The sequence below is a fragment of the Falco rusticolus genome, chromosome 2, assembly GCF_015220075.1.
Source record: "Falco rusticolus isolate bFalRus1 chromosome 2, bFalRus1.pri, whole genome shotgun sequence".
Taxonomy (NCBI): domain Eukaryota; kingdom Metazoa; phylum Chordata; class Aves; order Falconiformes; family Falconidae; genus Falco; species Falco rusticolus.
In genome coordinates, this window is record NC_051188.1 from 76,779,304 (window position 1) to 76,805,297 (window position 25,994).

Sequence of the window (25,994 nt, forward strand, 5' to 3'; positions counted from 1 at the left end):
TTTCCATTGGACACAATTAAAAGTCAAATACAGAAATTAAGCTGATGGATGTGTAGTATGCCTTCTGTTTGGAGTAGGAAATCAGCAGGAGCACAAATGATTCTCCAGGTTACCATTCCACCCCCCCTTTAGCTGACATTATGGATTTTTACAGTCTAACACTGAAGTTATTGCTTTTTTGATTAGGAATTGCATATGGGGATTCAGGAATCTTGTCTCAGGACCCTGGGCTTGGTCACATGTCAAAACAATGTCATATGAGCTTGGCTGGAGAACTTAATTTTAGTGCATATACAGCAGTTAATCTTTATAAATGTGATGCATTAATCTCCACTGGGTTTTTAAAGTGTCTGTTTTTCATCAGAATAAGAACTCATTAAAATATAAATGTTCATATATACCTCTGTGTGTGTGTGAGAGAAGAGTAATTTAAAAACGCAATTTCCAGATTATTTGATTAATGAACAGGAATACTGACTGTATCTACAAGAAATCTATATCAAAGAGAGTTTAAAGTATTAACTAGAAAGCAGTCTAGATAGTCCCCAAAGACCATGTGCTTTAATACTGGATTAATCATGTTGACAGTAAACACAAAAAATGACATTTACTGTGTTTTAACCTCCATTTATAAATTAACAGCACTTTTGAAGCCTTAACATACTACACAGTATTTAATTATTGTAATTGTATAGTGCTTTATAACCTCATTGGAATTGGGCGGTCATCTGAGTTGCAGCCTCTTCCATTGCCATCAGATACTGAGTGTGTTTTCTTCTCCTGCCAGGTGATCCATTGCAGTGGCTATTTGAAGATACGGCAGTATATGCTAGATATGTCTTTGTATGATTCCTGTTACCAAATCGTTGGACTGGTGGCTGTAGGTCAATCTTTACCTCCCAGTGCAATCACTGAGATCAAACTTCACAGTAATATGTTTATGTTCAGAGCAAGTTTGGACTTAAAATTGATATTCCTAGATTCCAGGTAAGCAGCTATTTAATTTCTAGCATAAATGTTTCCAAAGTGTTATCATAAGCTACAGTGTTTCCAAACAGGTGAAGATATCCATGAAAAAATGAAGCAGTCCAAAATAGACTTGGACCAACAAAGACCATGTGGGTATTCAAAGCCCTTCAGGTAGCTGGATAGACCATACTTCATCTTGAATGCCAACATATAAAAGCCTGTACAATTGAACCTATAGTTACCTACAGTTTCAGAGAGTCAGCTAAAGCCTTCTTGTTGTGAGTAGTTGGCAGATGAGCAGAATTACATTTTTACCTCAAATGACATAAATTTTAACACACAAAGCTAGCAAAAGGAATAAGGATGTACCATGATCAATAATAACAGTAACAATAACAACAACAACAACAATCATAATAATAATGATAATAAACAACCCCACAGCTGAAACCCTGAGATCAAATGACTTGCTGGGGTCATCCAGAAAGCTTTTGACAGATTAGTAAGAAAACATAGTCTTCTGCACTTTAGTGTAATAGTCCAACAATGAAATCAACCCTACTAATGGGATTGTTAGAATGAAGATGAATTAATTTGGCTACTACATGAAAACACAGGCTTTTTAAAACGTGTGAAAATGGGTATTGCTGAGGAAAGAAAATGCTGCCTTCGCTCTCAGCTGGTAGAGCTCACATACCAGACAAGAGCACAAAACCAGAACTGGAGGAGTTGTGAAATGATGCATTACTCTCTTTTTGAAACATAGTATCTTTTAGTGTACAATGATACTTTGTACACTGCAGTGCAAGATACCTTGAGGGGAAAAGCCCAATTCCCAGACAATATAACAGATTTGACTATTGACAAGATGATCATTCTTCAGAAATCCCTGCATGTGGAGCAATATGTCACATACACTCTCATTTCCTTGGCATTCTGGATTTGCAAGAAGCAGAAACAATACTCATGTGTAGCAGCGAGAAAGAGCCTTGTACCCAAGACAGCGGCGAAGTTTTGCATGGCAGGTCAACCATGCAAGAACATGCTCCTTCTCCACCTAAGTCAACGAGACGGTGGGCTATCAGCTGCTAAAATACAAAGAACTAGTTGTTTCTGGAATCCTTCTTTTTTCTCTTTTATCTTCCCCCCACCTCCCCCACCCCCCCCTTTACTTAATGTTACAGCTACAAAGCAGCACAAGGGTTTAGCAACATGTCTTTGCGTGTGGAAAAAAGGAAATTATATGCCTAAAAGGAACTGCCTGGAGACATAAGTGTCTTCAAAGGAGACAGTATAACCAGAGGTGTTGACAGGAGCACAGATAGGACCAGTACTGTTGCAGAGTTGTGTTTACCAATGAGCAGATGGGTGTCATCCACACACAGGACAACCAGGGGTAATAAGCATTACCAAAGCCCTTTGCTCTCCCAGCTGAGCAAACCAAATTACATTTGCTCAGAGTAGGGACACATTAGGAATAAGACAAAACCGTTTTCAGGCTTGCTTCTGGTATCCATACAAGGAAAAGTATTGCTAGATCTTTGGAGGTAGCAGTCACAGAAGACAGGCCAGTCTGAAAGCCATAGGAAGGAGCAGTTAAATAAGCCTTTCTAGGTACTTGATACAAAGTGAAACATGCAAGAGTTCATTTATCAAGGTCACCAGAAAAAGGAGGCGGGATCTGTTGGTTCTGACATTCCTGGTGCAGCCTGTGCATTCACTGCCACATGGTTTACAAAGGCTTTAAAGAACTCTAGAGGGCAGAACTGATTATGGGGCAAGCTCTGTTTCCTTCCGTGTGTTGGTCACAGCAAAGAACAAAGTTCAGAGCCCAAGCTCCCTACAGTGGCTTATTGAGGAGTTGGTTTGGTGTCAAGGTTAAGTCAAGCGGCTAAGTTTATTTCCAGATTCAAACTTTTCAAAAGTTTGGGTGTCCTAGTAACTGCTAATGATGGGATTTTGGCCCATGAGAAGACCAGCTTCAAAGTGAGGCTGCATCTCGAGAAAAATTAACATGTGGCTTAGGTTTGGGGCATTTTGCTTGGGTTTGGATTATCTGTTCCTGTACTTTCCAATTAAGTGAGCAGGATGAAACTGCCACCCTTGTTTTAATTGCACTGAAGTCAGAAAGGGCACTGAAACCTGAACAGGATCTTTCACCAGTATTTCACCATGCTGATAGGCTTAAGCGAGAATTTGGGCCTCTAGAATTGTAAACCAGGAGGGACAGTGCACACTGCAGAGGAGAAACGCAGGCATATGTTCACATATCGTCCTGCAGAAAGGGACACACGCTCACTACACGCTGGCAGTCCCTGACTGAGGCAAAGGCATGCAAGATTCTCCCACATGAAGGCATAGCTAGGGGAAATATGGATGTATTTGTACGGTATTTATAATAAATCAGACCATGAAGGCTTTTTTATTGTTGTTTTTCTGATTTCCTTCAGAAAATCCCACCACCTGACACTCTCTCAAGTAGAATGTAAAGTCCCCAGTCTCTGTGGGATCCGCATGATTGCCAAGTTAGGGTATGAGTAAAGAAGATACGTAATAGTTACAAAAGAAAAAAAAAGTAATCAAAGTTTACATTATCTGCAACACTCCCCCCCTCATCCCAACACATGTTGATTGAGACCCCTGTATTAATTTCTGTAGATATGACTGTGTTATTCTCTGATACAGTGTGTCCTCATTAGTGTTGAAGTCCAGACCAGAAGTATCTTCTTGACGTGGATGTCCTGACCACCCCCACTCATTGCACTGCAGTTCATGTCATGAAGAAGCCTTAGGCATGTGAACTGGGTTCCTTCTGGATTAATATAAACTGGAGGACAACCTCCAAAATCATGCCAAAGGCACTCCAGTTGTTAGAAAGCTTTCAGTCCACAGGCCTAGACTAGAGCTAGTCCCAAGTAAAAGTCCTGAAACTAAAACAGGCAGATGCATCTGCTGCTGCAGAAGTAGATCCTCAGCAGTAACAATTTTATTCTACAGACTGCCTGCTAATGGACTGTATTGCTTGTTAAGCTACACATGCCTTTGTATGGTACCCGTGTTCTACCTTTTTAGGTGAAGAAAGCTCAGGACAGCATAAAACACCCCCAGCAACACTAGGTGAACAAGCCACATTATGGCTGGGTTGCACAATGTACTTTAAGGATTTTTGTTCTCCAGCAACTATGCTAAATAAACAAAAGTCCATTTTGAACCATGAAATTTGACTCTTCAGGTCTGACCCAGTGTAGGTCTGACCAGTGTAGTCTGGCTCTTTAACATCTGCAGAGATGCTGCTTTTTCAAGTTTGTTCCATTATTCTACTTCTCATCATGTGAGAATGTTTTTCTGAAGTTTAGCTTCAGCCTTCCTTTTCTTAGCTTGTGATCTTCATAGCTCCTTGACTTTCCCCATTTTTAGCTGCAACAATCTCCTGCTTCTTCTTCTGTCAAGTGTTAGCCTGAATTTATTTATGGACCATGATCACAGCTTCTATGGACTGATACACATGCTACACTTGTATGTTTGCAAAAGCAAATGAAAATGTGTCAGCAGTACACAAGAGTAGTTTTATTGCTTTATGAATGGCTCCTCGACTGGATCTTTGTGCAAAGGATCATGCATGGCAATGGCAAAAGCCCAAAGTGGAAATAAGTAACAGAACTCTTTTTCCTGCCTGCGTGTAAGGCTGGCCAAGGAATGGCTGCACCTTGCTTCAGCTGGGTTGAGAGGGTTTATTTTCTTATAAAGATGAGGTTTCTGCTTCCAAAACTAACATTTTGTTCTGCAGTTTTTAGAGGCACCTGATTTGTTGGCACAAATGTTACGTTAATGAAACTGAATATTCCTAGAGATTCTGCGTATTATAGAATCTTCCTTTTCCAGGGTGACTGAATTGACTGGATATGAGCCCCAAGATCTCATAGAAAAAACCCTCTACCACCATGTTCATGGCTGTGATGTGTTCCATTTACGATATGCTCATCATCTGTGTAAGTAAAAAGAAAGCTAGAATGAAATTTATTAAGTAGAGTGAGAAGTTTTGCAGACAACAAGTCCTATGCTGGAAAATAGAGAAAGCTTTCAAAATCTTGACAAGATAGATTTTTCAAAAGTGCTTGGCTATCAGTTAAGGAAACCGGTAGTTCTGCTAATAAGCTAGATACTCAATATGCTGTGCTTCTGAAAAAAACCATGCCTGGCCACTTTCATCTTTCTGCTTAAAGCACCTAGGCTCTTTTGAAAATTGGGACTTGATTCTGGGCCGTGAACTCCTGAAAGGAGAAAAGCAAAAGAGTGAGTGAGTCAGAGGGAAAATCTGAACTTTACTAGCCTCTGTTGTTAAGAGAAACGTTATGCAACAGCTCTCCATTCCTCTGAAATATGTTAATCATAATCATCCCATGTTTGAAGTGAATGCAAACCCAAAAAAAATCTTTAGATGAATGTTCATTAATAGCATGTGGATGAGGTTTGGACAATGGAGTGTCAGGAAAAAAATATTATACATCTAATAATTCCCCATCTTCCAAAGGAGACACTAATCATATCTTCAGACATCTGGATTTGGGAAGCAGTTCATTCAGTAGCACATTAATTTGAGAAGCAAATTGAAGGAATAGTTGAACTCTGGATTTGGCACACTGTGCTGCAGCCCATATGATGCAAAGATGACATCCAAAAATCAATGTCAGTGAATTTTTTTCCAGATTGCTCCTGTACGCTGAAAGCAGCCAGAGTAAAATCCTTCTTTCAGGCTTGCTGAAGGAGAAAGCAGTCAGTTCTTCACCTTACTATGTGCTATGCATAAGGATCTGGACTATAAAGGAGGTTGTAACTGTATTTCTTAAGTCAGTGCTGAAACTCCAAGTGCTGAGTTCTGTTGATGGCAGTGAGTGTTACACCTGGAAAGCAGAATGTGATCTTTGCAGTGAGTTCATATTTACCAAAACACTGTTGAATATTCTGGGCCATTGCAAACTAAAAACTAGAATGACCAGGATACATGGTAATGTCCTGTTGGGGGCATCCTCTTTGTAGTGTTAATGTCTGCATTTGGATTTGACTTTTGACCTGTACAAAATATCACTCACTATTTTCACAAGACTATTTGAAATACCTATGTCAACCAGTATAGAGATGATGCCGTTATAGCCACAATCATCTCTGAAAAACAGTTCTCTGTTTTAGAGCAGAGTGATAGATAATTCTGTGCGTGTGGTAAAAGACTTGTACTTTGGCTGCTGATTTGATCTATGTATGACTGGAATTTTAGATAAAGAGACAAAAAAACCCCTCAACCAAACAGAATAATTAAAAGCAGTTCTCTAGATACTGTATCTGAATCACAAAGGTAACGTAAAATTTAAAAACAGAATAAAAATGCAAGACATATGCATAGAAATTAATGAAAGCGTCAAAGCCAATGAATGCCAAGAAGCAAAAAATAATGGCTAATGCTTGGGCAACAGTGGGAACAGTGCAGAATCATGGTTAGAATACCAAGTAATAGGAATTACTAAAACAGATGTAAAGTGTGCAAACTTCCTCTGGGGAGCACTGTTATAACTCCCCCACCATCCATCAGTAAATGTCTTAGGAACATGAACAGTAAAAGGCTGGCAAGTTTGACGTACCATTCTATAAAGCAATCTAATGATTAAGTGTCATCTGATGAAGAAATCTGGAGAGAAACATCTTACACCCAATAAGGGTATTAAGAAAAAAAAAAAAAAGAAAAAAAAAGGCAACCCTAACCTAGGGTAACAAATTGCTTTTTCAAAGAGGAAAAAAATAAAATCCCAAACTGAAGACCTAAAGGAACTGAACTTTAAGTTAGGCAGCAGAGAGAACAAAACAAAGGAAACAGTGAGGAGAACAAGTTAGAAGTGCTATAACAAGAACACCGGACTGAGGAAAACATAGAAGTGAATATCTGCCTAAGGTGTGCTGGCAGCCAAGTGTTTCCTGTTTTAAATATTTGATTAGCTTCCAGCTATATGAAAAAACTACTTGCATTTGAACTAGTTTTATTTATTTCTATAGCAGCATCGATATACATTGTGTTCTGCAGCTGGGAAAATGCGGCCACACATATAGTGAGTCCCTGCCTAAGGATCTTGCATTCTAAAAGACAGGATAGAGAAGCTGCTCCAATACAGACAAAATATTCCTTTGTTCCAGTATATGTAAAATATTTTTCTGGCCTCAGAGAAATCACTTCATTTGCACCATCCTTTCTCTGTGAGGAGGACTTTGTGCATCCCACATGTTGTAACGTCATTGCTTTTCCCACATAAACTCTTACAAAAGCCACATCTCTATGCCTTGGCAAGGCAAGCCCTGGGCCCAGCTGATGTCATCACCAAACAGTTTTGCTGCTTCCTGGAAGTCAACCTATGTATTTATAGAATCTATCCTATAGCAGAGCACAGTTTACACTCTGTCTGCAGCACTGAGTCTACTTTTGCTCCCCCAGCAATTAAACCTTCTGTCAGAGCTGCACTAGGCTTTAAGAGGGCAAAAGAACTGTCGAATTTGCTAGGGCACGGTCCATTGACCGTGCTGCTGGAGGGCTGGACCGATGACACACTGGGTTATGTGTGCCAGGGAAGCTAAACCAATAACCGCTGTGAGTGAGGAACCAAGAGGTCCATTTCACTTAGTGGTACCCTTAAGTGCAGGCTAGGAACTCCCAGCCACATGCCTGTGAGCCTGCTGGAACCTTTTAAAATAGCCATCTATGACAGACCAGAAGGACCAGCCCAGCCAGCCCAGTGCCTTTTTCAGATTGCCTGCTAAACCAGGAGGGAACCACAACGGCGGAACACCCAGTTACAAATGGCACATCCAAGAGCCAAGGCTAAAGCCACTGAATCCTCCCGGTTTGATTGCAGCAGAGGCCACCAAGAAGCCTGAGCCTGCACAGATTGTCTTGGTAGTGGATTTACCTCACTCCCATTTCTGAGGTTTCCCAATCAGCATCAAACAGGGTAATTTAACACAGAGCCAAAAGGAAATTGACCTCATTTACTGTATCGCAGCTACTATCCCCTAGCCAAGGTCAGACTTTCCTCAGATTGCTAAAAATGCAGGAGACATGGAGTCCTCCCCCATCCCAGGAGAAATATTGGTTTATCCATATAATTAGGAAGAAAAGCTGAAAACTGTAGTCATCAGTGGTTTTCACATCTTTTAAAGTACTGCCTTAACTGGAGAGCTAAAACAGGGATTTCGAAAAAATTGGTGAGAGAGAGAGAGAAAGTCAAAGCTAGTCCCAAAGCACACAGAAGAACTTTGTTATAGCTAGCAATCCATCACAGCACTGATTTCTATTTTGGAAGACTGAGTAGCAAGGCATTTTGGATTAAAGGAAAACCTGACCATTAAACTAGCACGAAGTCTTAGTTATGAAAAGCCTAGACCACTTTATGAAAAATATCTGTTGGCTATCTAGGCCACAATGTAAGCATCATTTCCCAGAACTGGACCATTTGGATTATAGAACAACAAGAAATATAGTGATTCCATGGCATATAGCTGCCATTATTACAAATATTTTTAGAACAGGCTTATTTGGCATTGTTACACGGAATCTTTGAGTAGCAACTGCAAGACCTTTACCTTGGAGTGATACACAGCACATAAAGAGTACACATGCCTTTATATTTTGTAGGTGTGTTTACATACTTACACACATATTCCTCATGTTTTTCTTAAATATCTGTACATATGCACACATCTACCCTATAGAGTATTCCATTTAGAAATGCTGGCATGAAAAAGGACACCAGCAAGAACGAGGCAAAAAGCTATCAAGAGAGACTTCAAACTCTAAATAGTAGTGGCTTGATGTCAGCGAGGATGGGTTTTTGAATGTCTTGCAAGATGCTGGTTTTTATCTTGTTGCTTTCTGAACAAATGGATACCATATCCTGTAATGGAGGGAGGACTGACACTTCCAGAAAGATCTGTCTATAGCCATTTTGTAAGAGCCTGATTTTCTTAGGGAGTTTAAATGGATTTGAAGAAAAGTTTAAGTATGTTGTGATGTGCCCAGATGGACAGGAGAGTAAGCAGCCCAGAGGGTTGATCTATATGTTACAGACTTAGAAGACCTTTCAGCAAGAACAAGAACTCTTGTTCTTCTATTTGTCAGTCTTGCATTGGGCAATTCATATTATTCACATTATTGTGGTCTCTGATTACTATTGAAATTACAAACCACTACTCGCCCAAATAACAACTGAACAAAAAAAAAAGTCAACCACAGTGATGACTGATAGCCATATAGTTAATTACCAAACAGTGAAAAATCCCCCAAAGATCATGCACTCTTTAGTTCCCAACTTAATATTGGATGCCCTCCCTGTGAGAAAAATCTTCTATGAACACTAATTATAAGGCCATATATTTTCAATTCAAGTGTTCGTTTGCTCTACTAGAGTTGGCTGAAAGAGAAAGCTGTTGTTCTATTTCCTTATTATGTATCTGCTTCTGCACCAAGCATGTACAATGGGAGAACAAAATTACAGTGTGCTTTGCTACTAAGTTGTCTAGTACAAGCCCTACATTTGCAAGCAGCAATTCCATTTCTTAATCATGTATTATATAAAGGAATTGCTGCTATTTATCACTTTTTTTGGGCATCATTTATGTAGCAAGCTCAGCAGCTTATTTCCTAATTTAAAATGAATAACTGATTGTATAGAAAAGTAAGACTATCGAGTTTCCTAGAGGAATGCTCCAGGGTCACACAGGAGAAGAACCACCTTTGAAGACTGAGCGTTAGCTTCTAGTGAATCATTAGACAAATGCCTGGCACTGAAACAGGAATATTTGTGGCTAGGTTAAATATTTAGAGACGCTGCACAATTCCTATTGTAGCATAGCCTTGTGCCAAAACATCTTTGTTCACAGAAAATCCAAACCGGTGTATAGAGGATTACGTTTCTAGTGAAAACTATCAGATAACTAGTCCACCTCTCTGTCCTTGTCTTTATTTGTGTGCTTAAGAACCAAATAGCATTTGAATTTTACCCTTTTACATCAACCTTTAAAATGTAGAGCTTACAGAGGAAAAAGCATCATAGCATGAAATACATTGCAAAATACACAATAATCTATCAAGCTATGATTGACAAAAGTGCTTCCAAATGTGCTGGAAAAAATTCAAGCTAGTTGCATCTGCTTCAAAATATTTTTTCTGTCTTGAACCTTTCTTTTGCAGTTAGAAGATCAGAAACAGTAATTGTTTTTGCAGAATGTAAGCATAAGAAAGAAGGGTGAACTGGAAAAGAAGGAAGACAAACCTTAATAGTTTGCAATGTACTATTTGTAAACAATAATGTGACCTTGTGAAACTATGTAAAGGGCAGGACAGCTACCTTTATAAGGGGGTTGTTTAAAGTTTGGTGGGAAGAAGAGGAAGTTTAAGAGAGGGGAAGGAGGGAGAAAAGTCCCTGCCTTGCAAATACATCTCTCCAGGAAGCGATCACAAGTCCAAGCAATGTGAAATGCTTTTTTTTTTTTTATCGTATTCACAGTGCTGGTGAAAGGCCAAGTCACAACCAAGTACTATCGACTACTGTCCAAGCATGGAGGCTGGGTTTGGGTACAGAGCTATGCTACTATTGTGCATAACAGCCGTTCATCACGGCCTCACTGCATAGTGAGTGTCAATTATGTCCTTACGTAAGTCAAAATACTTTGTACCATTATGTGTTATCAGTAATTGATTCATTACTAATTAAATCCTTGAGTTTGTTTTACTTGTGCCTTCCAGTATCATTCTGTGCTTGCATGTTACAGCCACTTTTCTCTCATATCCTCCCTCCTGAGCTGAAAAGAACTAGTATTACTGATGGTTGCCTTGTATGCCATATGCTTGAATGTAATTACACTGGTAGCCATTTGCGTTAGGCCTGGACCCCAGTTCTGTAATTAGCAGCAGAACTGCACTGGGCCTGTCCAGTGAAAACTACTGCTACCCAGCAGAGGTCACAGCGTCATTTTGGGAGACAGAGACACGGTAGGAAGCACTCCACCTTTGAGGGACAGGTGAATCACCAAGGATTCCCTCACTTGCCTTGGGCTGCACAGTTACTCAGGGCAAAACTACATTCTTACAATGGCAAGTAGCTCCCACTGAGCTGCAGAACATACAGCAGTTTGGATCTGCAGTTTATGAATTCTAGTTCAAGTCATGAAGGCGTTACAAAATTCCGATCTTCATATAAACCTGAGACAGCAATCTATAATGAATAAGAGGGATAAGTAATAGTGAAACATGTGACTGAAGAGATAATAGGGGAGGGGGTGTGCCCGCTCCCTTTTGTTGAATAGTGCAAAAAAGCAGGGAACTATACACTCTTTTCTTTTGTCTAGATGGGTCCATTTCAAATCTGGATTGAAAGTAAGATGTGTTTGCATGATGTGTGGTAGGATCATGTGTGTTTGCATATTACAATGTTATCACTGATACCTGACTTAGGGATCTAAACTGTGTGAGCTGAGGAACCACAGAGTGTTCCCTTAAGCTACTTGAAGCAGGTACTGACCCCTAGATACACTGGCTAATGCTGCCCTCGTTCCTGTACAGATTTAAGAGCCAGCAGCATGAAGGAAAGACTCAGTCCTGCAATCTGGTTGAGTATCATGAGTTGGGGCAAGTGATTTGAGTAAAAAGAAGGACACCGTGCCAGGGATGTAACAGCATATTCTCAACTTGAATTTACTTCCAGGTTATTCATCATCAAAAAGTGATAGAAATGAGTTCTAGATAGAAATTGAGAGAGAAATAGTTTTTTTCTAGTTATCCTTTAAAAAATATGTTCCACTGTTGCTACTGACAAAACCAGAGGAAAATGTTCAACCATCAGAACGTTATCAATTAATTGTTTCAAAATATGATCCACAGTGTGTTCTTGATTTGGTTTTTAACTTCTTTTGTATAAAGATCTGCCCTGTCTGTGGAGCAAATAAAACTGAACAGAACAGAGGAGAAATGAAAGTCTAGAGACTGTCATAAAAACAACATTGCAGCTCATGTGGTCTAGTTAAAAGCACATCGTGCTGACAGGAGAGGAACATTGCTCCTTTTCCTTTCCTTAGGGCTAATTGTGAGAGCCAGGGCAGAGACCAATTCCTGATTGAGGAGGAGACAGATGAATTGATCGGTGCCTTTCTGTCAGCTGACATGGATACGATTCTGAACTGCAGGGTGCCACAGAAGGCTAAGAAGTTCGCACAGTTTAGGTTCAGAGAGTGGGGACACTTCGTACAAAGATGTTAACACAGTTCCCAGTGGAACATTTGTGAAAGACTTGAGTGGGGACTGGGTCAGATCATAAGATTCACTGCCTGCTGACATCCCCAGACTTGCACTACAGACTCAGTGAAAATCTTGGAAGAATGAAAATGAAAACACTGTCAAAGCTAACATGTATTTTCAAAGGAGCTATTTTGTGTTTGTGTGGTATGTTTGAGTATGTATTTTATCGGACTTTTCTTTTGCAGAGATATTGAGTATAAGGAACTTCAGTTGTCACTGGACCAGGTTACTATTTCTAAGTCACAGTTTTCATGCAGAAACTCAGTATCTACCTCGCAGGAAACAAGGAAAATAGTAAAACCCAAAAGTAATAAAATGAAGGCAAAACTCAGAACAACGCCTTACCCACAACAGGTAACTTTTTCAGCAGTATTTACTTACCAATTGTTGTCATAGAGTGCTTGGGACAGGACAGAGATCATCCAGAACTGAACTTACTGTAAAACTGACTATAGTACGCTCTGCCGCAGGAGCTCCCTTGTTAGGCTGGAATGCAATTAGACCCTTTTGTTCTTGAGGTGGACAGCACAAGTAGTACAAACCAACTCTGGTGAGTGATGCAAACACAAAACCTTTTGGATATGGAGTATGTAAAGTACTTAACAAACAAAATGCTTTCTTGGTAAAAAGAATAAAAACATGTACTAAGAATAGCTGTGTTGTGAAAATTTGGGCTGGTTTAGAATGCACCTCATTCACTGTTGATATGCAGAGTTCTTAATGTCACATAGGTATTAGCAGTTTCCTTATGCTGGAAAATGCATCACAAGAATGAATCCTAGCTGACAGAGCACTGGAGTGGGATTTGGAGTATCTCTCACTATCACTGGGTGAGCTAGAACCAGATGTGAAAGGAAACAATGGAGCTTGTCTATAAAACTGGGCTGGTGAGACCAACACCCACAATGACACATTCTGAGACTATTGCTGGAAGGGGCTACTGTTACCTTCAAACAGCACTGACTGCATCTAGCACATACACTGCATTCGGGACAGTGAGAGCCCAAAAAGGATTTGGAGTCTGGAGAAGAGGGTGGGAGAGAGTGGGAAGAGAAAATCATTGCGATAGGTCATGCAAAGGACAGATTTTGTCTTCTTGCCATTCTAAAGCTCGACATGCCAACATATACAAAATCATATTCATGGTCTGCTACCCCATTTATCAGTGAATTCCAGTGCTTTGCAACGAACATCTGCCCTCAGGTATTTAAAACTGCCTACACTTACTAGCTAAAATCAAACTGGAAAAATTATGAAATAAACCCTTAATATTAGGATGACAAAATAGTTTTCTGTTCCCATGTTAAGTGAAGGTAAAGTTATCATGAAGACAAGGAACTTTAAATGCGCTGGTATGCCAGTCCCTTTAGCCAGTGAGATCACAGTTCAAGGAGGCCCAGCTCTGGATGCCTGTATGATATGTTATGTGGTTTCATATAAAAGTTAGTCATTTAACTCTCTTCCCTTCCTTTTTTTTTTTTTTTAATTTCTTTTTATTTTATTTTATTTTATTTCCCCCAGCAATACAGCTCATTCCAAACAGACAAACTGGAATGCAGCCAGGTGGGAAACTGGCGATCCAGCCCTGCAGTGAATGCTGCCACCATTCAAGAACAAAACTTCCATTCAGAAAACAGTGAACTTTTATATGCCCCGTCATATAGCTTGCCTTTCTCTTACCATTATGGACACTTCCCTGTAGATTCTCATGTCTTCAGTAGCAAAAAGCAAATGCTGCCTTCAAAGTTTGGGCAGTCTCAAGGAGCACCTTGTGAAGTTGCTCGATTTTTCTTGAGTACGCTGCAGACAAATGGAGAATGCCAGTGGCATTACGCCAACTCCTTGGTACCCAACAGCCAGTCACCATCCAAAAATCTTCCTGAGCAGCCAGTGAATATCCTTCGACACAATCTTGCACAGAGTTATGAAGGTGGGTGTCACTGTAGAAAAAGAAAAAAAGAAAAGCAAAGCTGTGGGGTGTCTGGGGAAGATTTGTAATTGCAGTTTGAAAACAGGAATTACAAGGTATTTAGGAAATACAAAAAATCAGGAACAGTGAAGTGTAACAACCACTATGTTTATAGTATTCACATGTTCATCTCTCTTCCCATTACCATTAGCACTTGATTAGGAATATTATTAAAGCATTACTTGCAAAATTTTTTTCATGAGAATCACTTTTAGAACAGGGCAGAGATACTGTCTCCTTCGATACTGGCACAACCTACCCTCATATTTTGCAGTATATCAGAGTTATTTAGGGGAATTGCTCAGGTAAGTCATTGCTGAAGTCAGAAAGAAACAACTTCTGTTGTACTTCAGCTCGCATACAGCAATTAAAATAAACGTGATCTATTTCCATAAAAATTGAAGGTTGTCCTTTCTGAGTAAGAAGCCATTCTGAATGTCTTTACCTTACAGCTATTACAGTGAATGAGTAAATGAAATGCACTGTCTCCTGCTTTATTCAAAAATGTCTTCTGTGCTTCTCCCCAGTCAGCTGCATTATCTCTCTACACAGATGCTCAGCTCAAATGCTTTGAAGGAAGCACTGAAGACATTGACTTCTTTGAGGTGGCAACCTATAGGAAACAGCCTTGCAAAGCTATAAAGTAACTAAATGCAAACAAGCTCAAGATACACTCTTATCCTTAGATCTTATATATGTTTACATCTATCTGCATACATCATTTTGGTTAGTTAAAATCAGTGATGAGGACTGACTGGTTGACATATTACGGTTATAAATTACGTTGACATTATACGGTTATAAAGTTATATGGAAACACTTCTAGCTTCATTGAGGATGGGACAGAGGAAACAGTAGTGGAAATTTAAAATAAAAAATCTGGAAAAGATAGGCTCAGGGTTATTGAGTACCAGAAACTAAGCATTTATTCATGTAGGGACATGAAATTAGATATCCTAGATCTGAAGGGAATATCTGCAGATGTTAAAAGCTGAGCTTGCTACATCAGACAGAAGATGGTATCAGACGTTGAACGTGTCTCCAACAGAGCAGCAAGTAAGTTCTTCCCAGGATTTTGTCCTTCACAGGACCATTTGACCTGACCTAGCTGACTGTAGCATTTTATTTTGCTGTTCTGTGTTTAGGTTGAATATGAACAAGACTGAAGCTCTTCTTACAGCCCAGTGCAGGTTAAATGCTTTTTCTGAGCTCATGCTCCTCTGATGTGCTGGCTTCCTTTTGTCGCTGTTGTGGGCAGGGCTGAAAAGGAGTAGCTTTAGACCAAAAATAGGAAATGGTTTTGTCCTTTCTAAAGATGTTGCATTTTAGTGGAAAAGGAAAAAAAGCTACATCTTTTGAGGATGAGTATAAAGACTGAAGTAAATCCTGCAGAACCCAGTAAGTCTGAAGGAACAAAGCTATTCTAGGTGTACAGAAGTCAGCCCAGCTTTTCTTCTCTGCTTACAGACTAACAGACGCTATGAGACTGACTGAGAAAGTACATCCATCCCTTCCTGGTCAGAGGGTGCCCTCAGAACACTGAGAATGGATGTGGAAAGAACAGCCTGTTCAGAGAACAGTCTGTAAAATTGATTGTGGCCATAACATTTGCCAGAAAAGCCTAGCGACCATAGCAGCAGACAAGCAATTTACCATCGGTCGGTTGATATAGTCAGATAACTCCTAGTAAATATATTAAGTCAGAAGGATTCCATAGCAATAGTGTTAAATATGTTAGGGTAAAAAAAAAGTCCCAACAAAAACCTGCAAGCAACTGTTGGTATTTTTCAATTTCCTCATGAACAGGAAAATGGAACTGTGATACCAGTGATTCTTTATTCTTGTTCTACCTCAGATACTGTTGCTTACATCAGAATATGTGGGTTCTCTTTTGAGCACAGATGTATTTAACGGATGTTTAGCTACTGGGCATTTGATGAAAACTGACTTGGTATAATTAATTGCCTGCAAAAGCACTTAACAATTTTACTGTTCAGGAAGGAAAAAAGAATATGGTCAAACTCAGGCCTGGTCAGAGGTCATTGCGTGAGTTCACACTCAAGTGTTATAAGAGGGGAAAGAAAAATGGAGCCTCTGCTGCAAAGAGGATTTATATCTAATTGTTTCAGAGTTTGATTCCTCCTGAGGTAGAATTAGCCTTGTCATACTTCTGTTGAGGCTGGTGGCAGAAGAGAAATTTGAACCTTTGGAAGTGACTTTTTACTTTGAATTGAAAGGGGCATCTGATCTTTCTTACATTGTCAACTGCTGCTTTTTCTAGCGGTTCATTGAAAAACTGACAGCCAGTAAGCTTCAAAGGAGAGAGGATCTGCTTAGTGTCATTATCTTCAATCCAAAGACAATGCCAAATATGACATCTGGCAACCGGATTGGATGCAAGGGCTATTCCACATCACATCCATAGCAGCATCTGCCAAAAATGCCGTAGGCCAGAGACATTTTTCTCTATGGAAAATAGCTTCTTTTGGAGAGATCAGAGATTTTAAGATGATCATGCCAAGCCATCAAAGCTCTGGAAAAGCACGTAGCAGATAAAACTGTCTGCAAATCAGATGCTGCTGCCTCAGAATCTGGTTTCAAAGCTTCCACTTTCTTCCAGCTGGCCTAGTCATCAGAAAAGAAACTCACTTCAGAAGAAGCAACCATCTTCATAGTCAGGGAATTTTCCTTTGTACACTTGAACGGATACATTACTAGTGTAGGTACCACAGCACCCACTTCTCATTAAGTTATGCTGTTGGCCAGTCTGTACTATCTGTGTGAAGCTTAGTGACACGGATTATGCCAAAACTGAGGAAATGATGAAGAATACTGAGAAAATCTGTGAAAAAGCTCTGGTCTATCTTCCTCCCCCAAATCACCCCCCTGTCCCAGTTTAGCCAGTGACTACTGGAAGAAATAGATGACATCTTCTTTGAAAAGTATATTCCACTAGAGACAAAGAGGTCTTGAAGATCGTGTTGTCTTACTACTGTTTTTGGAGGGTGAATAATGTAGACCATAGCGATGACAACATCAGCCCACGCCTCAGATGACTTGCAATTAGGGTTCAGGTCAGGACACAGCACAGATATTGAGCTAACCTGAAAAAATATCTTTTCCATGGGCAGGGACAGTGTAAGACCTTGTTGTATCTTTGTCTTCTTTGACACAGAGGAATATCAGCATGCCTTTGCAATGTGACCTGAGCAGTACAGTGGCTCTGCTTGTTGGTCTTCAGCAAAACTCAAAGCGACTGAGTAATTGCTCTTCTCTGAAGGTCCTTTTGCACAAAGAATTAGGAAACATACTGAAACATCATGGGCTACAAGTAAACATCCAAGTGTTGTTATATCATCGTTTCAAAACACAGTAACTGTCAGTACACTCTTCTGAGGTTAGTGTAGATCAGAAAGCCCAGGAAAAATTATGCAAGACAAAGCATGCATGAAGAGGGGATCAGCTGTGCCCTAAAGAACAGACAAGTTTTTCAGAGACAGGATACAAAACTGCTGATAAGGACTGCATACCTTTTGCATGAAGATCAGTGCTGAGTATCAGACTTTCTTTGCTTTAACCTGGTTTCAAGTTGCTTTTCTTTCATTTTTAGTGCAATAGGGGCAATGAGAGAACAAGGAGCAGCTGTACCTATTAATGTCTTGGTACAGAAAGGCATGTTTGTGAATGAAATACCTTTTGGGCAAGCATCTTTCCCCATTGAGCACCATCTGATCTTTGACTGCACTATTTAAAGGTGAGGAGGGAACGCTCCTCACCACAGCACTCAGCTTGACAGGGGCAAGATTGCTGCAGTACACTGTAGCTATGAAAATACTTGGTATGTTTTAAAAAAAGATCAATACCTGCTAGAGGAGCCTTCCTGTTCCCACTTGGATGGTTGGATGCTGAAATCTGAGCAGGCTTCCAGGTGATGGGGCTCTTAATCTCCAGGTTTTCCCTCAACTTGTCCAAGTTGCACCCTGTGCGCCAGTGGGAAAGCAGAGCTACTTGTCAAGAATTAGGAGACATGATGCCTGAAGGACTTAAGTTCACTGTTGCAGCTGTAGGCTGCTAGGAATGGAGGCAGTGTAAGTAAGTATAAAGGGCCTTCTAGAAAGCTGTTATCACTCTGGTATGACACACAACCTTAGATGTGCAGTGTATCTACCTTGCTTGGCATAGCTGGATTGCTCTGGCAGAACAGTGGCCCAGAAAGCATCCCAAATTAATGCACTGACTTCAATGACTGTAATGTGTTTTCAGCACTGGAAAAGTACAGAATGCATGGGAGATCCTCACGCACCTGCTGAGGCAGGTACTCTGGCAATACCCACATGCCAGATGGGTGGAAGCAATCCTGGGGTGCTGCCCTTCTACAGCAACACAAAGCAGTTGTCAGCTTTCTATTAACTTCTGTATGAAAAACTCCCCAGGAGGAGTCTGTCCCCAGGCATACTTGGGCTTTTGTCTGCAAAGGAAGACAAAAGCAGATTTAAGCCTAGCTCCAGTAACTGTTCTGAATGTAAGTGGACAAAAATGACTGGGCTCCATTGCACTGCAGACACGACTTGCTTAACTGTCTAGTCTGACTCCACAAATGTGCCGACAACTTTAATGGAAGCCTGCAAACAATTAACCAGACCCTTACCTTCTTCCTCAGCAAAAGAGATGAGAACCATGTTTGAGAACAAAATTTCCAAGTATGCAAATTACTTCTTGGTATGAAGGTGGCAGCCATCAGCCCAGCAGAATTTGAGAAGACAAAAATGACAATAAAAAGACAGGGGCCAGCTGCTGCAATGCTTCAGCTTCTTACAAGTGTGGGCTCTAAAAACGGAAAGGGACAATCTTTTGTTAAGAGATTAGATCCACAAAGTAACAATACTCCATGCTGCAGTAAGAGAACAAACCCATCACTCCTATGGATGTCTCAAGTGGGAAAAACACTAGAACAAATATACCAGATTAGTTAAACCTTCTTAGTTATATGTCAGTAACTCTCAGCACATATACTTAATTCATAGTAAAAATGCCAGATGTGTGCTAAAATTAGAGTGGTATAATTACATTGGTAAATTTTCCAAGTTATACTCAAGCACGTGGCTGAATCCCTGTTTTGATTTGTGATCTAAAAGGGCCATTTTTCAACAGCTGATGAGAATTCAGTTTACTTAGGACTGCATATACTTCTTGGAACAAAATATATAAATGAAAATTAAAAAGAATAACTTGAAACATTATTGTTTCTAGGAGGATGTTGGGTCAATCAAGAAGAAATTGCATCCAGATTCCTGTTTAAATTCTGGTGTTAATTATGTGGTGCGACTCCCTCTGAAATTAATGAAGCTCTGCATATAAAAAGAAGTACAATTGAGCTATTTCTGCTTCCTCTGTTATACATGAAGGCTTTGCCAGTCTACTATAGCACAGGGAGTATTTAATTATTAGCGGGTACAGTTACGTCAGCAACCACTACAGGGGAACTCCAAAACCTTTAAGACGTTAAATAAATTTTTTAGAAAAACAGAAAATCCCTTTTACAAAAGGCATTTAGGTGTCCAGGGCTTTCAGCGAGCATAACACAAAATAGAGTTTAGGTTTAATTTGAGAAATTTGCTAAGTGCCTCATTTAACCTTTAACATAAAACTTTCAAATATGCCTTGGAGGAGTAGTATAACTGTCAAACTGTTCATACAAAACAGTGCAAAGAATTAGTACTCGCCTAAATTTAGCTATACTGTATAGGAGTAAACCAGTGGCTTTTTCTCTTACTATTTGTAGACAGGAGTGTCCAAAAAGGAAAAGCTGCATAAAGAAAGCAGAAAATGATAAAAACAATTCTAATTATTTCAAGAGTTCAGCTACCATGCAGAAACTTGTGAAAACTAAGATCACTCAATATATTTTAGAGGAAAACCCTGAATAGAAATCCTTGGTTCATACTCTCCTGAAAATTTAAGAATCAATTTAATTAAGAAACACTTTAAGAATTCCATGCGTATCCGGTCTAGTATTCCTATATTCAAACAAACATTCTCAGTGTATGTTACATTTATATTATACATTCAGCTTTATTAAATGATAGTACCTTAAAAGCAGAGATGGAGCTTTCTCAATAAGTATTTATGTTGCTTTTCAATAGATATTTTTAATATCTGATGCTAGTTTTTCAAAGAGAAAAAGCACAGCCTTTAATGTGACACAAGCTAGATATTATGTATATCACAAATAGGTATCATGAATTAGATAGTGACGTGTCAGTATGTATTACTGCACACTCTCTTCTTTCCTTACAAGGGTGAGTGCCCAATACACTTCCAGAGTGATGGGAAGAATAAATTCTGCTTTACTTTCATCATTGAATCACTGACATGTAATAAATGTTATCCATCCTTTGGTAAAACATTTGATAAATCTTTGAAAAGAGCTTACTTAAGGTCAAGCTTTTTGATAGCAGGTCACGTTTCCAAATATTTCTTTTGTTGAATTTCCCTAATTTAACCATATTAAATTTGTGTTTTAAAATTATTCAGTCAAATAAATAAACGGGCTTTTCACATGGAAAACCTTTTCAGAATTGTTCAACACTGTTGGCCCTTCTGAATGGGTTGGTGTGGGGTTTTTTAACTTTTCAACAGTCTTAAAGAGACTTGTCCAAAGACACTGAGGGAAATGGGATTGTCTCTGACATCTTCACTGGGACTTGGATCCGGCCCAAACCAAATGGGTGTCAAAATTCAGTCATAAAAAGTGTTAGCATCTAACTATTATATGAACTCATTGTCAGTAATTAACGTTTTCTCTTTCTTGCAAGTGCCCATATCAAACAGAAGATACAGCCAAGATGCTCTATCTGACAACTTTACAAGCTGCACAGCACCCATGCCAGGCAGCAGATACAAAGAAGAGATTTATGATTCTGGCATCATGAAACCCAACAAAATAGAAACCAGGATTCAGCCACCTCACCACCTCATTAAAGAGGAAAACAAGTTAGCTTTTAACAGAGACCTACCAGAAAAAATGAGCAACAACGAAAGTTCTTTTTCAAACTCAATAGCTAACTCCTTGCTGCCAAAATCAGAATGTTTTCAGTCTAAAGCTATAGGACAATTAAGTCACCTCCTGCCAATGCCCTCAGTATATGAGCAGACAAGAAGGATTTGTATGAAAGAACCCAAATACGGGCACATTAGTCACCACGCTACAAATCTAGATGAACTGGACAACAATGAGATGACTGGAAAGCTTGATCATGACTCCGAAAGTGAACGTGTGATGGATGTGAGATCCTCCGGACAAGTTCCATTTGTGCTTCTAAATTATCACCATGTTTTAGCCAAACATGGTACATTTCAATCTTCATCATGTACAGCGACAGGACATGTAGGAGAAAATTACGGATACAATTCTGAAGAAGTAAATACATTTATTTACAAAAACCAAAGCCCCTCATCAGCTTCTTCTCCAGAAACCCACAAGGAATCTGCACTACCCCATTATATTGGAACTTCTGTAATAATAGCCAATGGAAGGTGACGGTAATAGAGGAGTATTTACATTTAATTAAGAAGCTAAACTGCAATGATTTGCAAAAAGCATGAGAAAAAATGGTTACATTTACTGAGCATAGCTGAAGGTCAGCAGAAGGGACAGACTTGTGTGTTCCTGGCAAGTCATGAATAACAGTACCTTCAAGGTCAGGAAAACACCCTACATCTAGCTTCCATGCTTCGTTGTCACAGATTAAGCTCTGGTGCCAGTGAGAAGACATGTTACAGATCTTATTTTTGTTATTTCATAGTGTGCAACAAAATCAAATGATAGGTGTTATATGCAGAGATTTATATGAAGAACATTTTTTTCCTTAACCCCTCCTTCTCAAAATATATTCAGGATTCTTTTATCATAAACTATACACTCTAATTTAGGTATTTTTGACAAACTGTGTGAAAAATTGCATCAACTCTCCGCCCATGTGTTAAGCATCCTGATAAATGAACTTTGTTTAAAGAAAAGCGATTATTAGTATCCATAATGCAGCTGTACTAACTAAACAGAACTGAGTCTGGAAAAAGCTTATTTATTAATTATCCAAAGGTTTTAAAACTAAATAAATCAAATCTAAATTTGATTTCTTTGGCATAGCTTTCAGTGTCCTTAGATTGTTACCACCACCATTTGTCTTGACAAGGAACAATATGACAAATTGATACATACAAAAATACGTATTAAAGGGTTACAGGCCTTGTCATGGCAAATTGGGACAAATCATGTAGCAGGAACTAAAGACTATTCCTCATAAAATGTTGTAATAAGAAAAATAAAAAAACACCCTTGTGTTTCACGGAGTATTCTGGGAAAAGGCTGTGCAGATTTTCAAACCAGTATTTCAAAAATACATCTTAATAATAGCACCAGAAATGTTTCCTTTATAGTCAAGGGAATAATGAACATTTATGCTGTATTTTAAACTTACCAGTTGACTTCTGAAGTTTGAAAGGTTCAGCTTTTAACACACTGAACTTCCTTAAGCATAAATCTCAGTGTCAACACAAGGGTAAGATTAATACTTGACTGATTCGTGCACTTCACAAATAATGCCAGTGGACAATCTGAATATGGAAAGTCAAAAGTCACTGTACAACCACAAACCCCACAGTTGCACTTGTAGTAAAGCAGAGTTTGAGTACATCGGGGTTTGGAACGGACGCTTTGCACCCACGTCAGTTTATGCTAATAAACTGCAGCAAGTGAAACTCATACAGCACACATTTACATTTTGTCCCGCCTATTAAGAATAGATTTCACCCCCCCCCCCTTTTTTTTAATTCTTTGTAAAGTTTACAAATGAGGAGACATACGGATCTGTGTGTGTTTAATTGACAACACTTAGTCCACTTTGTTTTTCAACCACTTTCCCAAACATTGTGTGGTCTTGATAAAACAACGGACTCCCAAAAAATAGCTGTAAATACCAACAATAAAGTTTGTTGTAGAACTGTGTCAGCTATATTTAGCTACCCTTCTTAGCCCCAATTCAAGGCTAATTTACACTTCTAAAACTTTCTCTCTGTTACCAGACTCTCTAAGAGACCTTTGCTGAAGAAGATGCTTACCTGGCTTGTGCAATATGGAAATAACACTTGCTCACGGATTGCACCTTGTCAGATAAAAATGTAATGAAGTACACACTTCTAAAAATTACATGTTCTCTATCCTTTATATGCAGCAATAATATTGTCACCCCTTGTATGTATATTTATTGCTATGAGTACACAAAAATACTTTTAAAACGTATGTTTGAAAACAATTTTCAGCATTTTTATTGCTTCCTGCTGAAAGGTTAACAGAGAAGGCTTTATTAAGAAGCTAAACCTGTGTTCACCTGGAAGCTCACAGTTGTCTGACTTCTTCATTTGCGAAAAAAGCATGGGAAATATCTCCCATGATAAATACAACCCGTACCTAATCAGCCATTACCAGATTACTGACTTAAAAAACAAAAGCAGAACCAAACCAGCACATTCACTCACTCAGCGTAGCTGTGCTCCTTGCTTTGTCCAGCACTAGAGAAGTTAGGGAGTCTACAGAAACGTTATGAGTGAATATGATCGTCACTTGGACTTCATAAACTGAAGTAGTGAGACACCAGTTGGTTTTATAGCAGCTTTGGTTAACAGCCTTCCCAGCCAGTGTCACCAATAAACGGGCTCACCTCCTTAAAAGATGCAATTATTCTAAGACTCGTATGTTAATTTTGTTAAATTAAAACCATGCCCTATAAAGCAGTAACTGACATTGTTTGCATCATTAAAAAGAAACCTGATGCACAACTCTCATGCTACACTTTCCCCTATACCTCATTAGTGGCGTTGCTGCATGCAAAGTCAATCTGGTGTATTTTTCTGTTCTTGTAAGTACTTCTCACTATGAAAACATATTTTCAGGAACGTCCAAATTAAGCTTCGGTTAAAAAATGCCATTGATATTTTTCAGTAAAATACCACAAAATATTTTTCCAGCGTCTACCTTGTTATTCACACTTCCAGGCTTTATGCAATGAGCCTGAGCAGAGGAGGTGTTCCATCATTCTCCCACAGATGTTTTACAGTATGTGATATTCAGGTACATGAACTTTCCCTGCTAGGCAATAATGAATCAATTACGCATTCACATATGATAATACAGGGTAGGTTTTAGAAAAGACCTTTGATTTAAAAAGCAAATGTGTGATATATTTTCCCTGCTATTCCAAAATAGAAACAGCAATTTTCATTCTGGAATGAAATTTCACATCTGGAACATGAGTAAACTATATTGAGAGAAAAATACGACTTTTAGTCAGTTAAACTACAGATGTTCATAGAACACTGCACATAGAACTGCACAATGCAGCCCAGCCATTGACAGTGGCAATGTTTTTAATAATTTGAAAAAATTATGTCGCCACAGTGAGTGTGAATTGGAATGTATTATGAAAAATAACCTAATTTCTCTCTGATGTACTTGTCTGAGCTGCTACAGACACCTTTGTCATGCGACTTGATAGGATTTTAACCCTTAGGGGAGTTCAGACCTAGTGTGTAAATGATACGGAGAACGAGAGTGAAGAAGTGAGAGAGGGAATATCTTAGCAAAATGTGAAGTTGGAAACATTAATCCCTTATTGAGGTCTCCAAGTTTTTATCCTATTAATAGAAACACCACAATGTAAATAAGGTGATAAGACAATAGACTTCTCTCTAGGTCACTGTAGCCCTGTAATTTGAAAAAGGGTATTAAAGTAATTTAATGAAATTAAGCACAGTGGACAATAGGTGTAAAATTGGAGAATGTATCACCGAGAGAAAGTGCAAATGAATGGGAAACCTGTCAGAGTAACAGTGTTCCGCTAAAAATCACAAGATGGGACACTAAGTATTTTTTCAGTTTCAATTTCAGTCACACTTCAAAAACAACAGAGAGAAAATTTTACTATTCCATTTTTTTCCTGAACATTAGATTTTGCTTTTTTTATATGATGCAGATAAAGCTATATGACAAATGTAGGTGAAAAAGCAAGCAAAACAAACAACCTAGTAATGCTCAGAATTATCTATGTATTCCCTAAAAATGTAAAGCATTTTTGCTTATTTATTATGTAAAACAAAACTGTTAAAATGTTAAATAAAATCCCGTAGCCAAAGGAAAATTGAGTTGGATTTCCTTTTAACAGAAAACACAGGCTTTCACAAAGAATAGTGTTGCATATTTGAAATTTTATTTCACTTGTAATATGTACTATACTTGACAGTTAATGTACTATAAAATACAAAGATTTTTTAAATTTATTGTATTTTAGCCACATTGCATTTTAAAGGAAAATTCTTGGAGAACTGAAAATAACACAGAATTGTTAATGAAACATGCTAATGCAAGATACTCAAACATGACATCAGTTTACAATTCTTCCCTGCAGTGCTTTTTTCTCAATCATCTGTTCCATGCCGCAGCCTGCAGCACACCATCATTTTTTGACCTCTGTGCTTTCCTCAGTTCAGATTTAATTTCTTTGGTGTCTGATCAGTGTGGTGCATCACTGCAGTAACTTACGCATGCAAATGCTTTTATCAAACCAGTTACCGCCAGGAATCAGCCCTTTGTAGCACAAATCTTTTTCATAGCAGATATTAAAAGCACTTCAGTGTGGTTTTTTTTTTTGTAATTTTTGTGTAAAGCTACGG

General features: G+C 38.9%; 1 protein-coding gene across 1 annotated transcript in view; it reads left to right on the forward strand.

The window, feature by feature from the left end:
- Positions 1-21,807, forward strand: part of SIM2 (SIM bHLH transcription factor 2) — a 58,994-nt gene extending 37,187 nt beyond the window's left edge. Inside the window, exons 6-11 of the mRNA XM_037376498.1 lie at positions 788-987; positions 4,852-4,958; positions 10,512-10,659; positions 12,484-12,652; positions 13,820-14,228; positions 21,083-21,807. Of these exons, the coding sequence (XP_037232395.1) occupies positions 788-987; positions 4,852-4,958; positions 10,512-10,659; positions 12,484-12,652; positions 13,820-14,228; positions 21,083-21,807 (1,758 nt within the window). The remainder of the gene's footprint in view (positions 1-787; positions 988-4,851; positions 4,959-10,511; positions 10,660-12,483; positions 12,653-13,819; positions 14,229-21,082) is intronic.
- Positions 21,808-25,994: the final 4,187 nt, after the last annotated feature.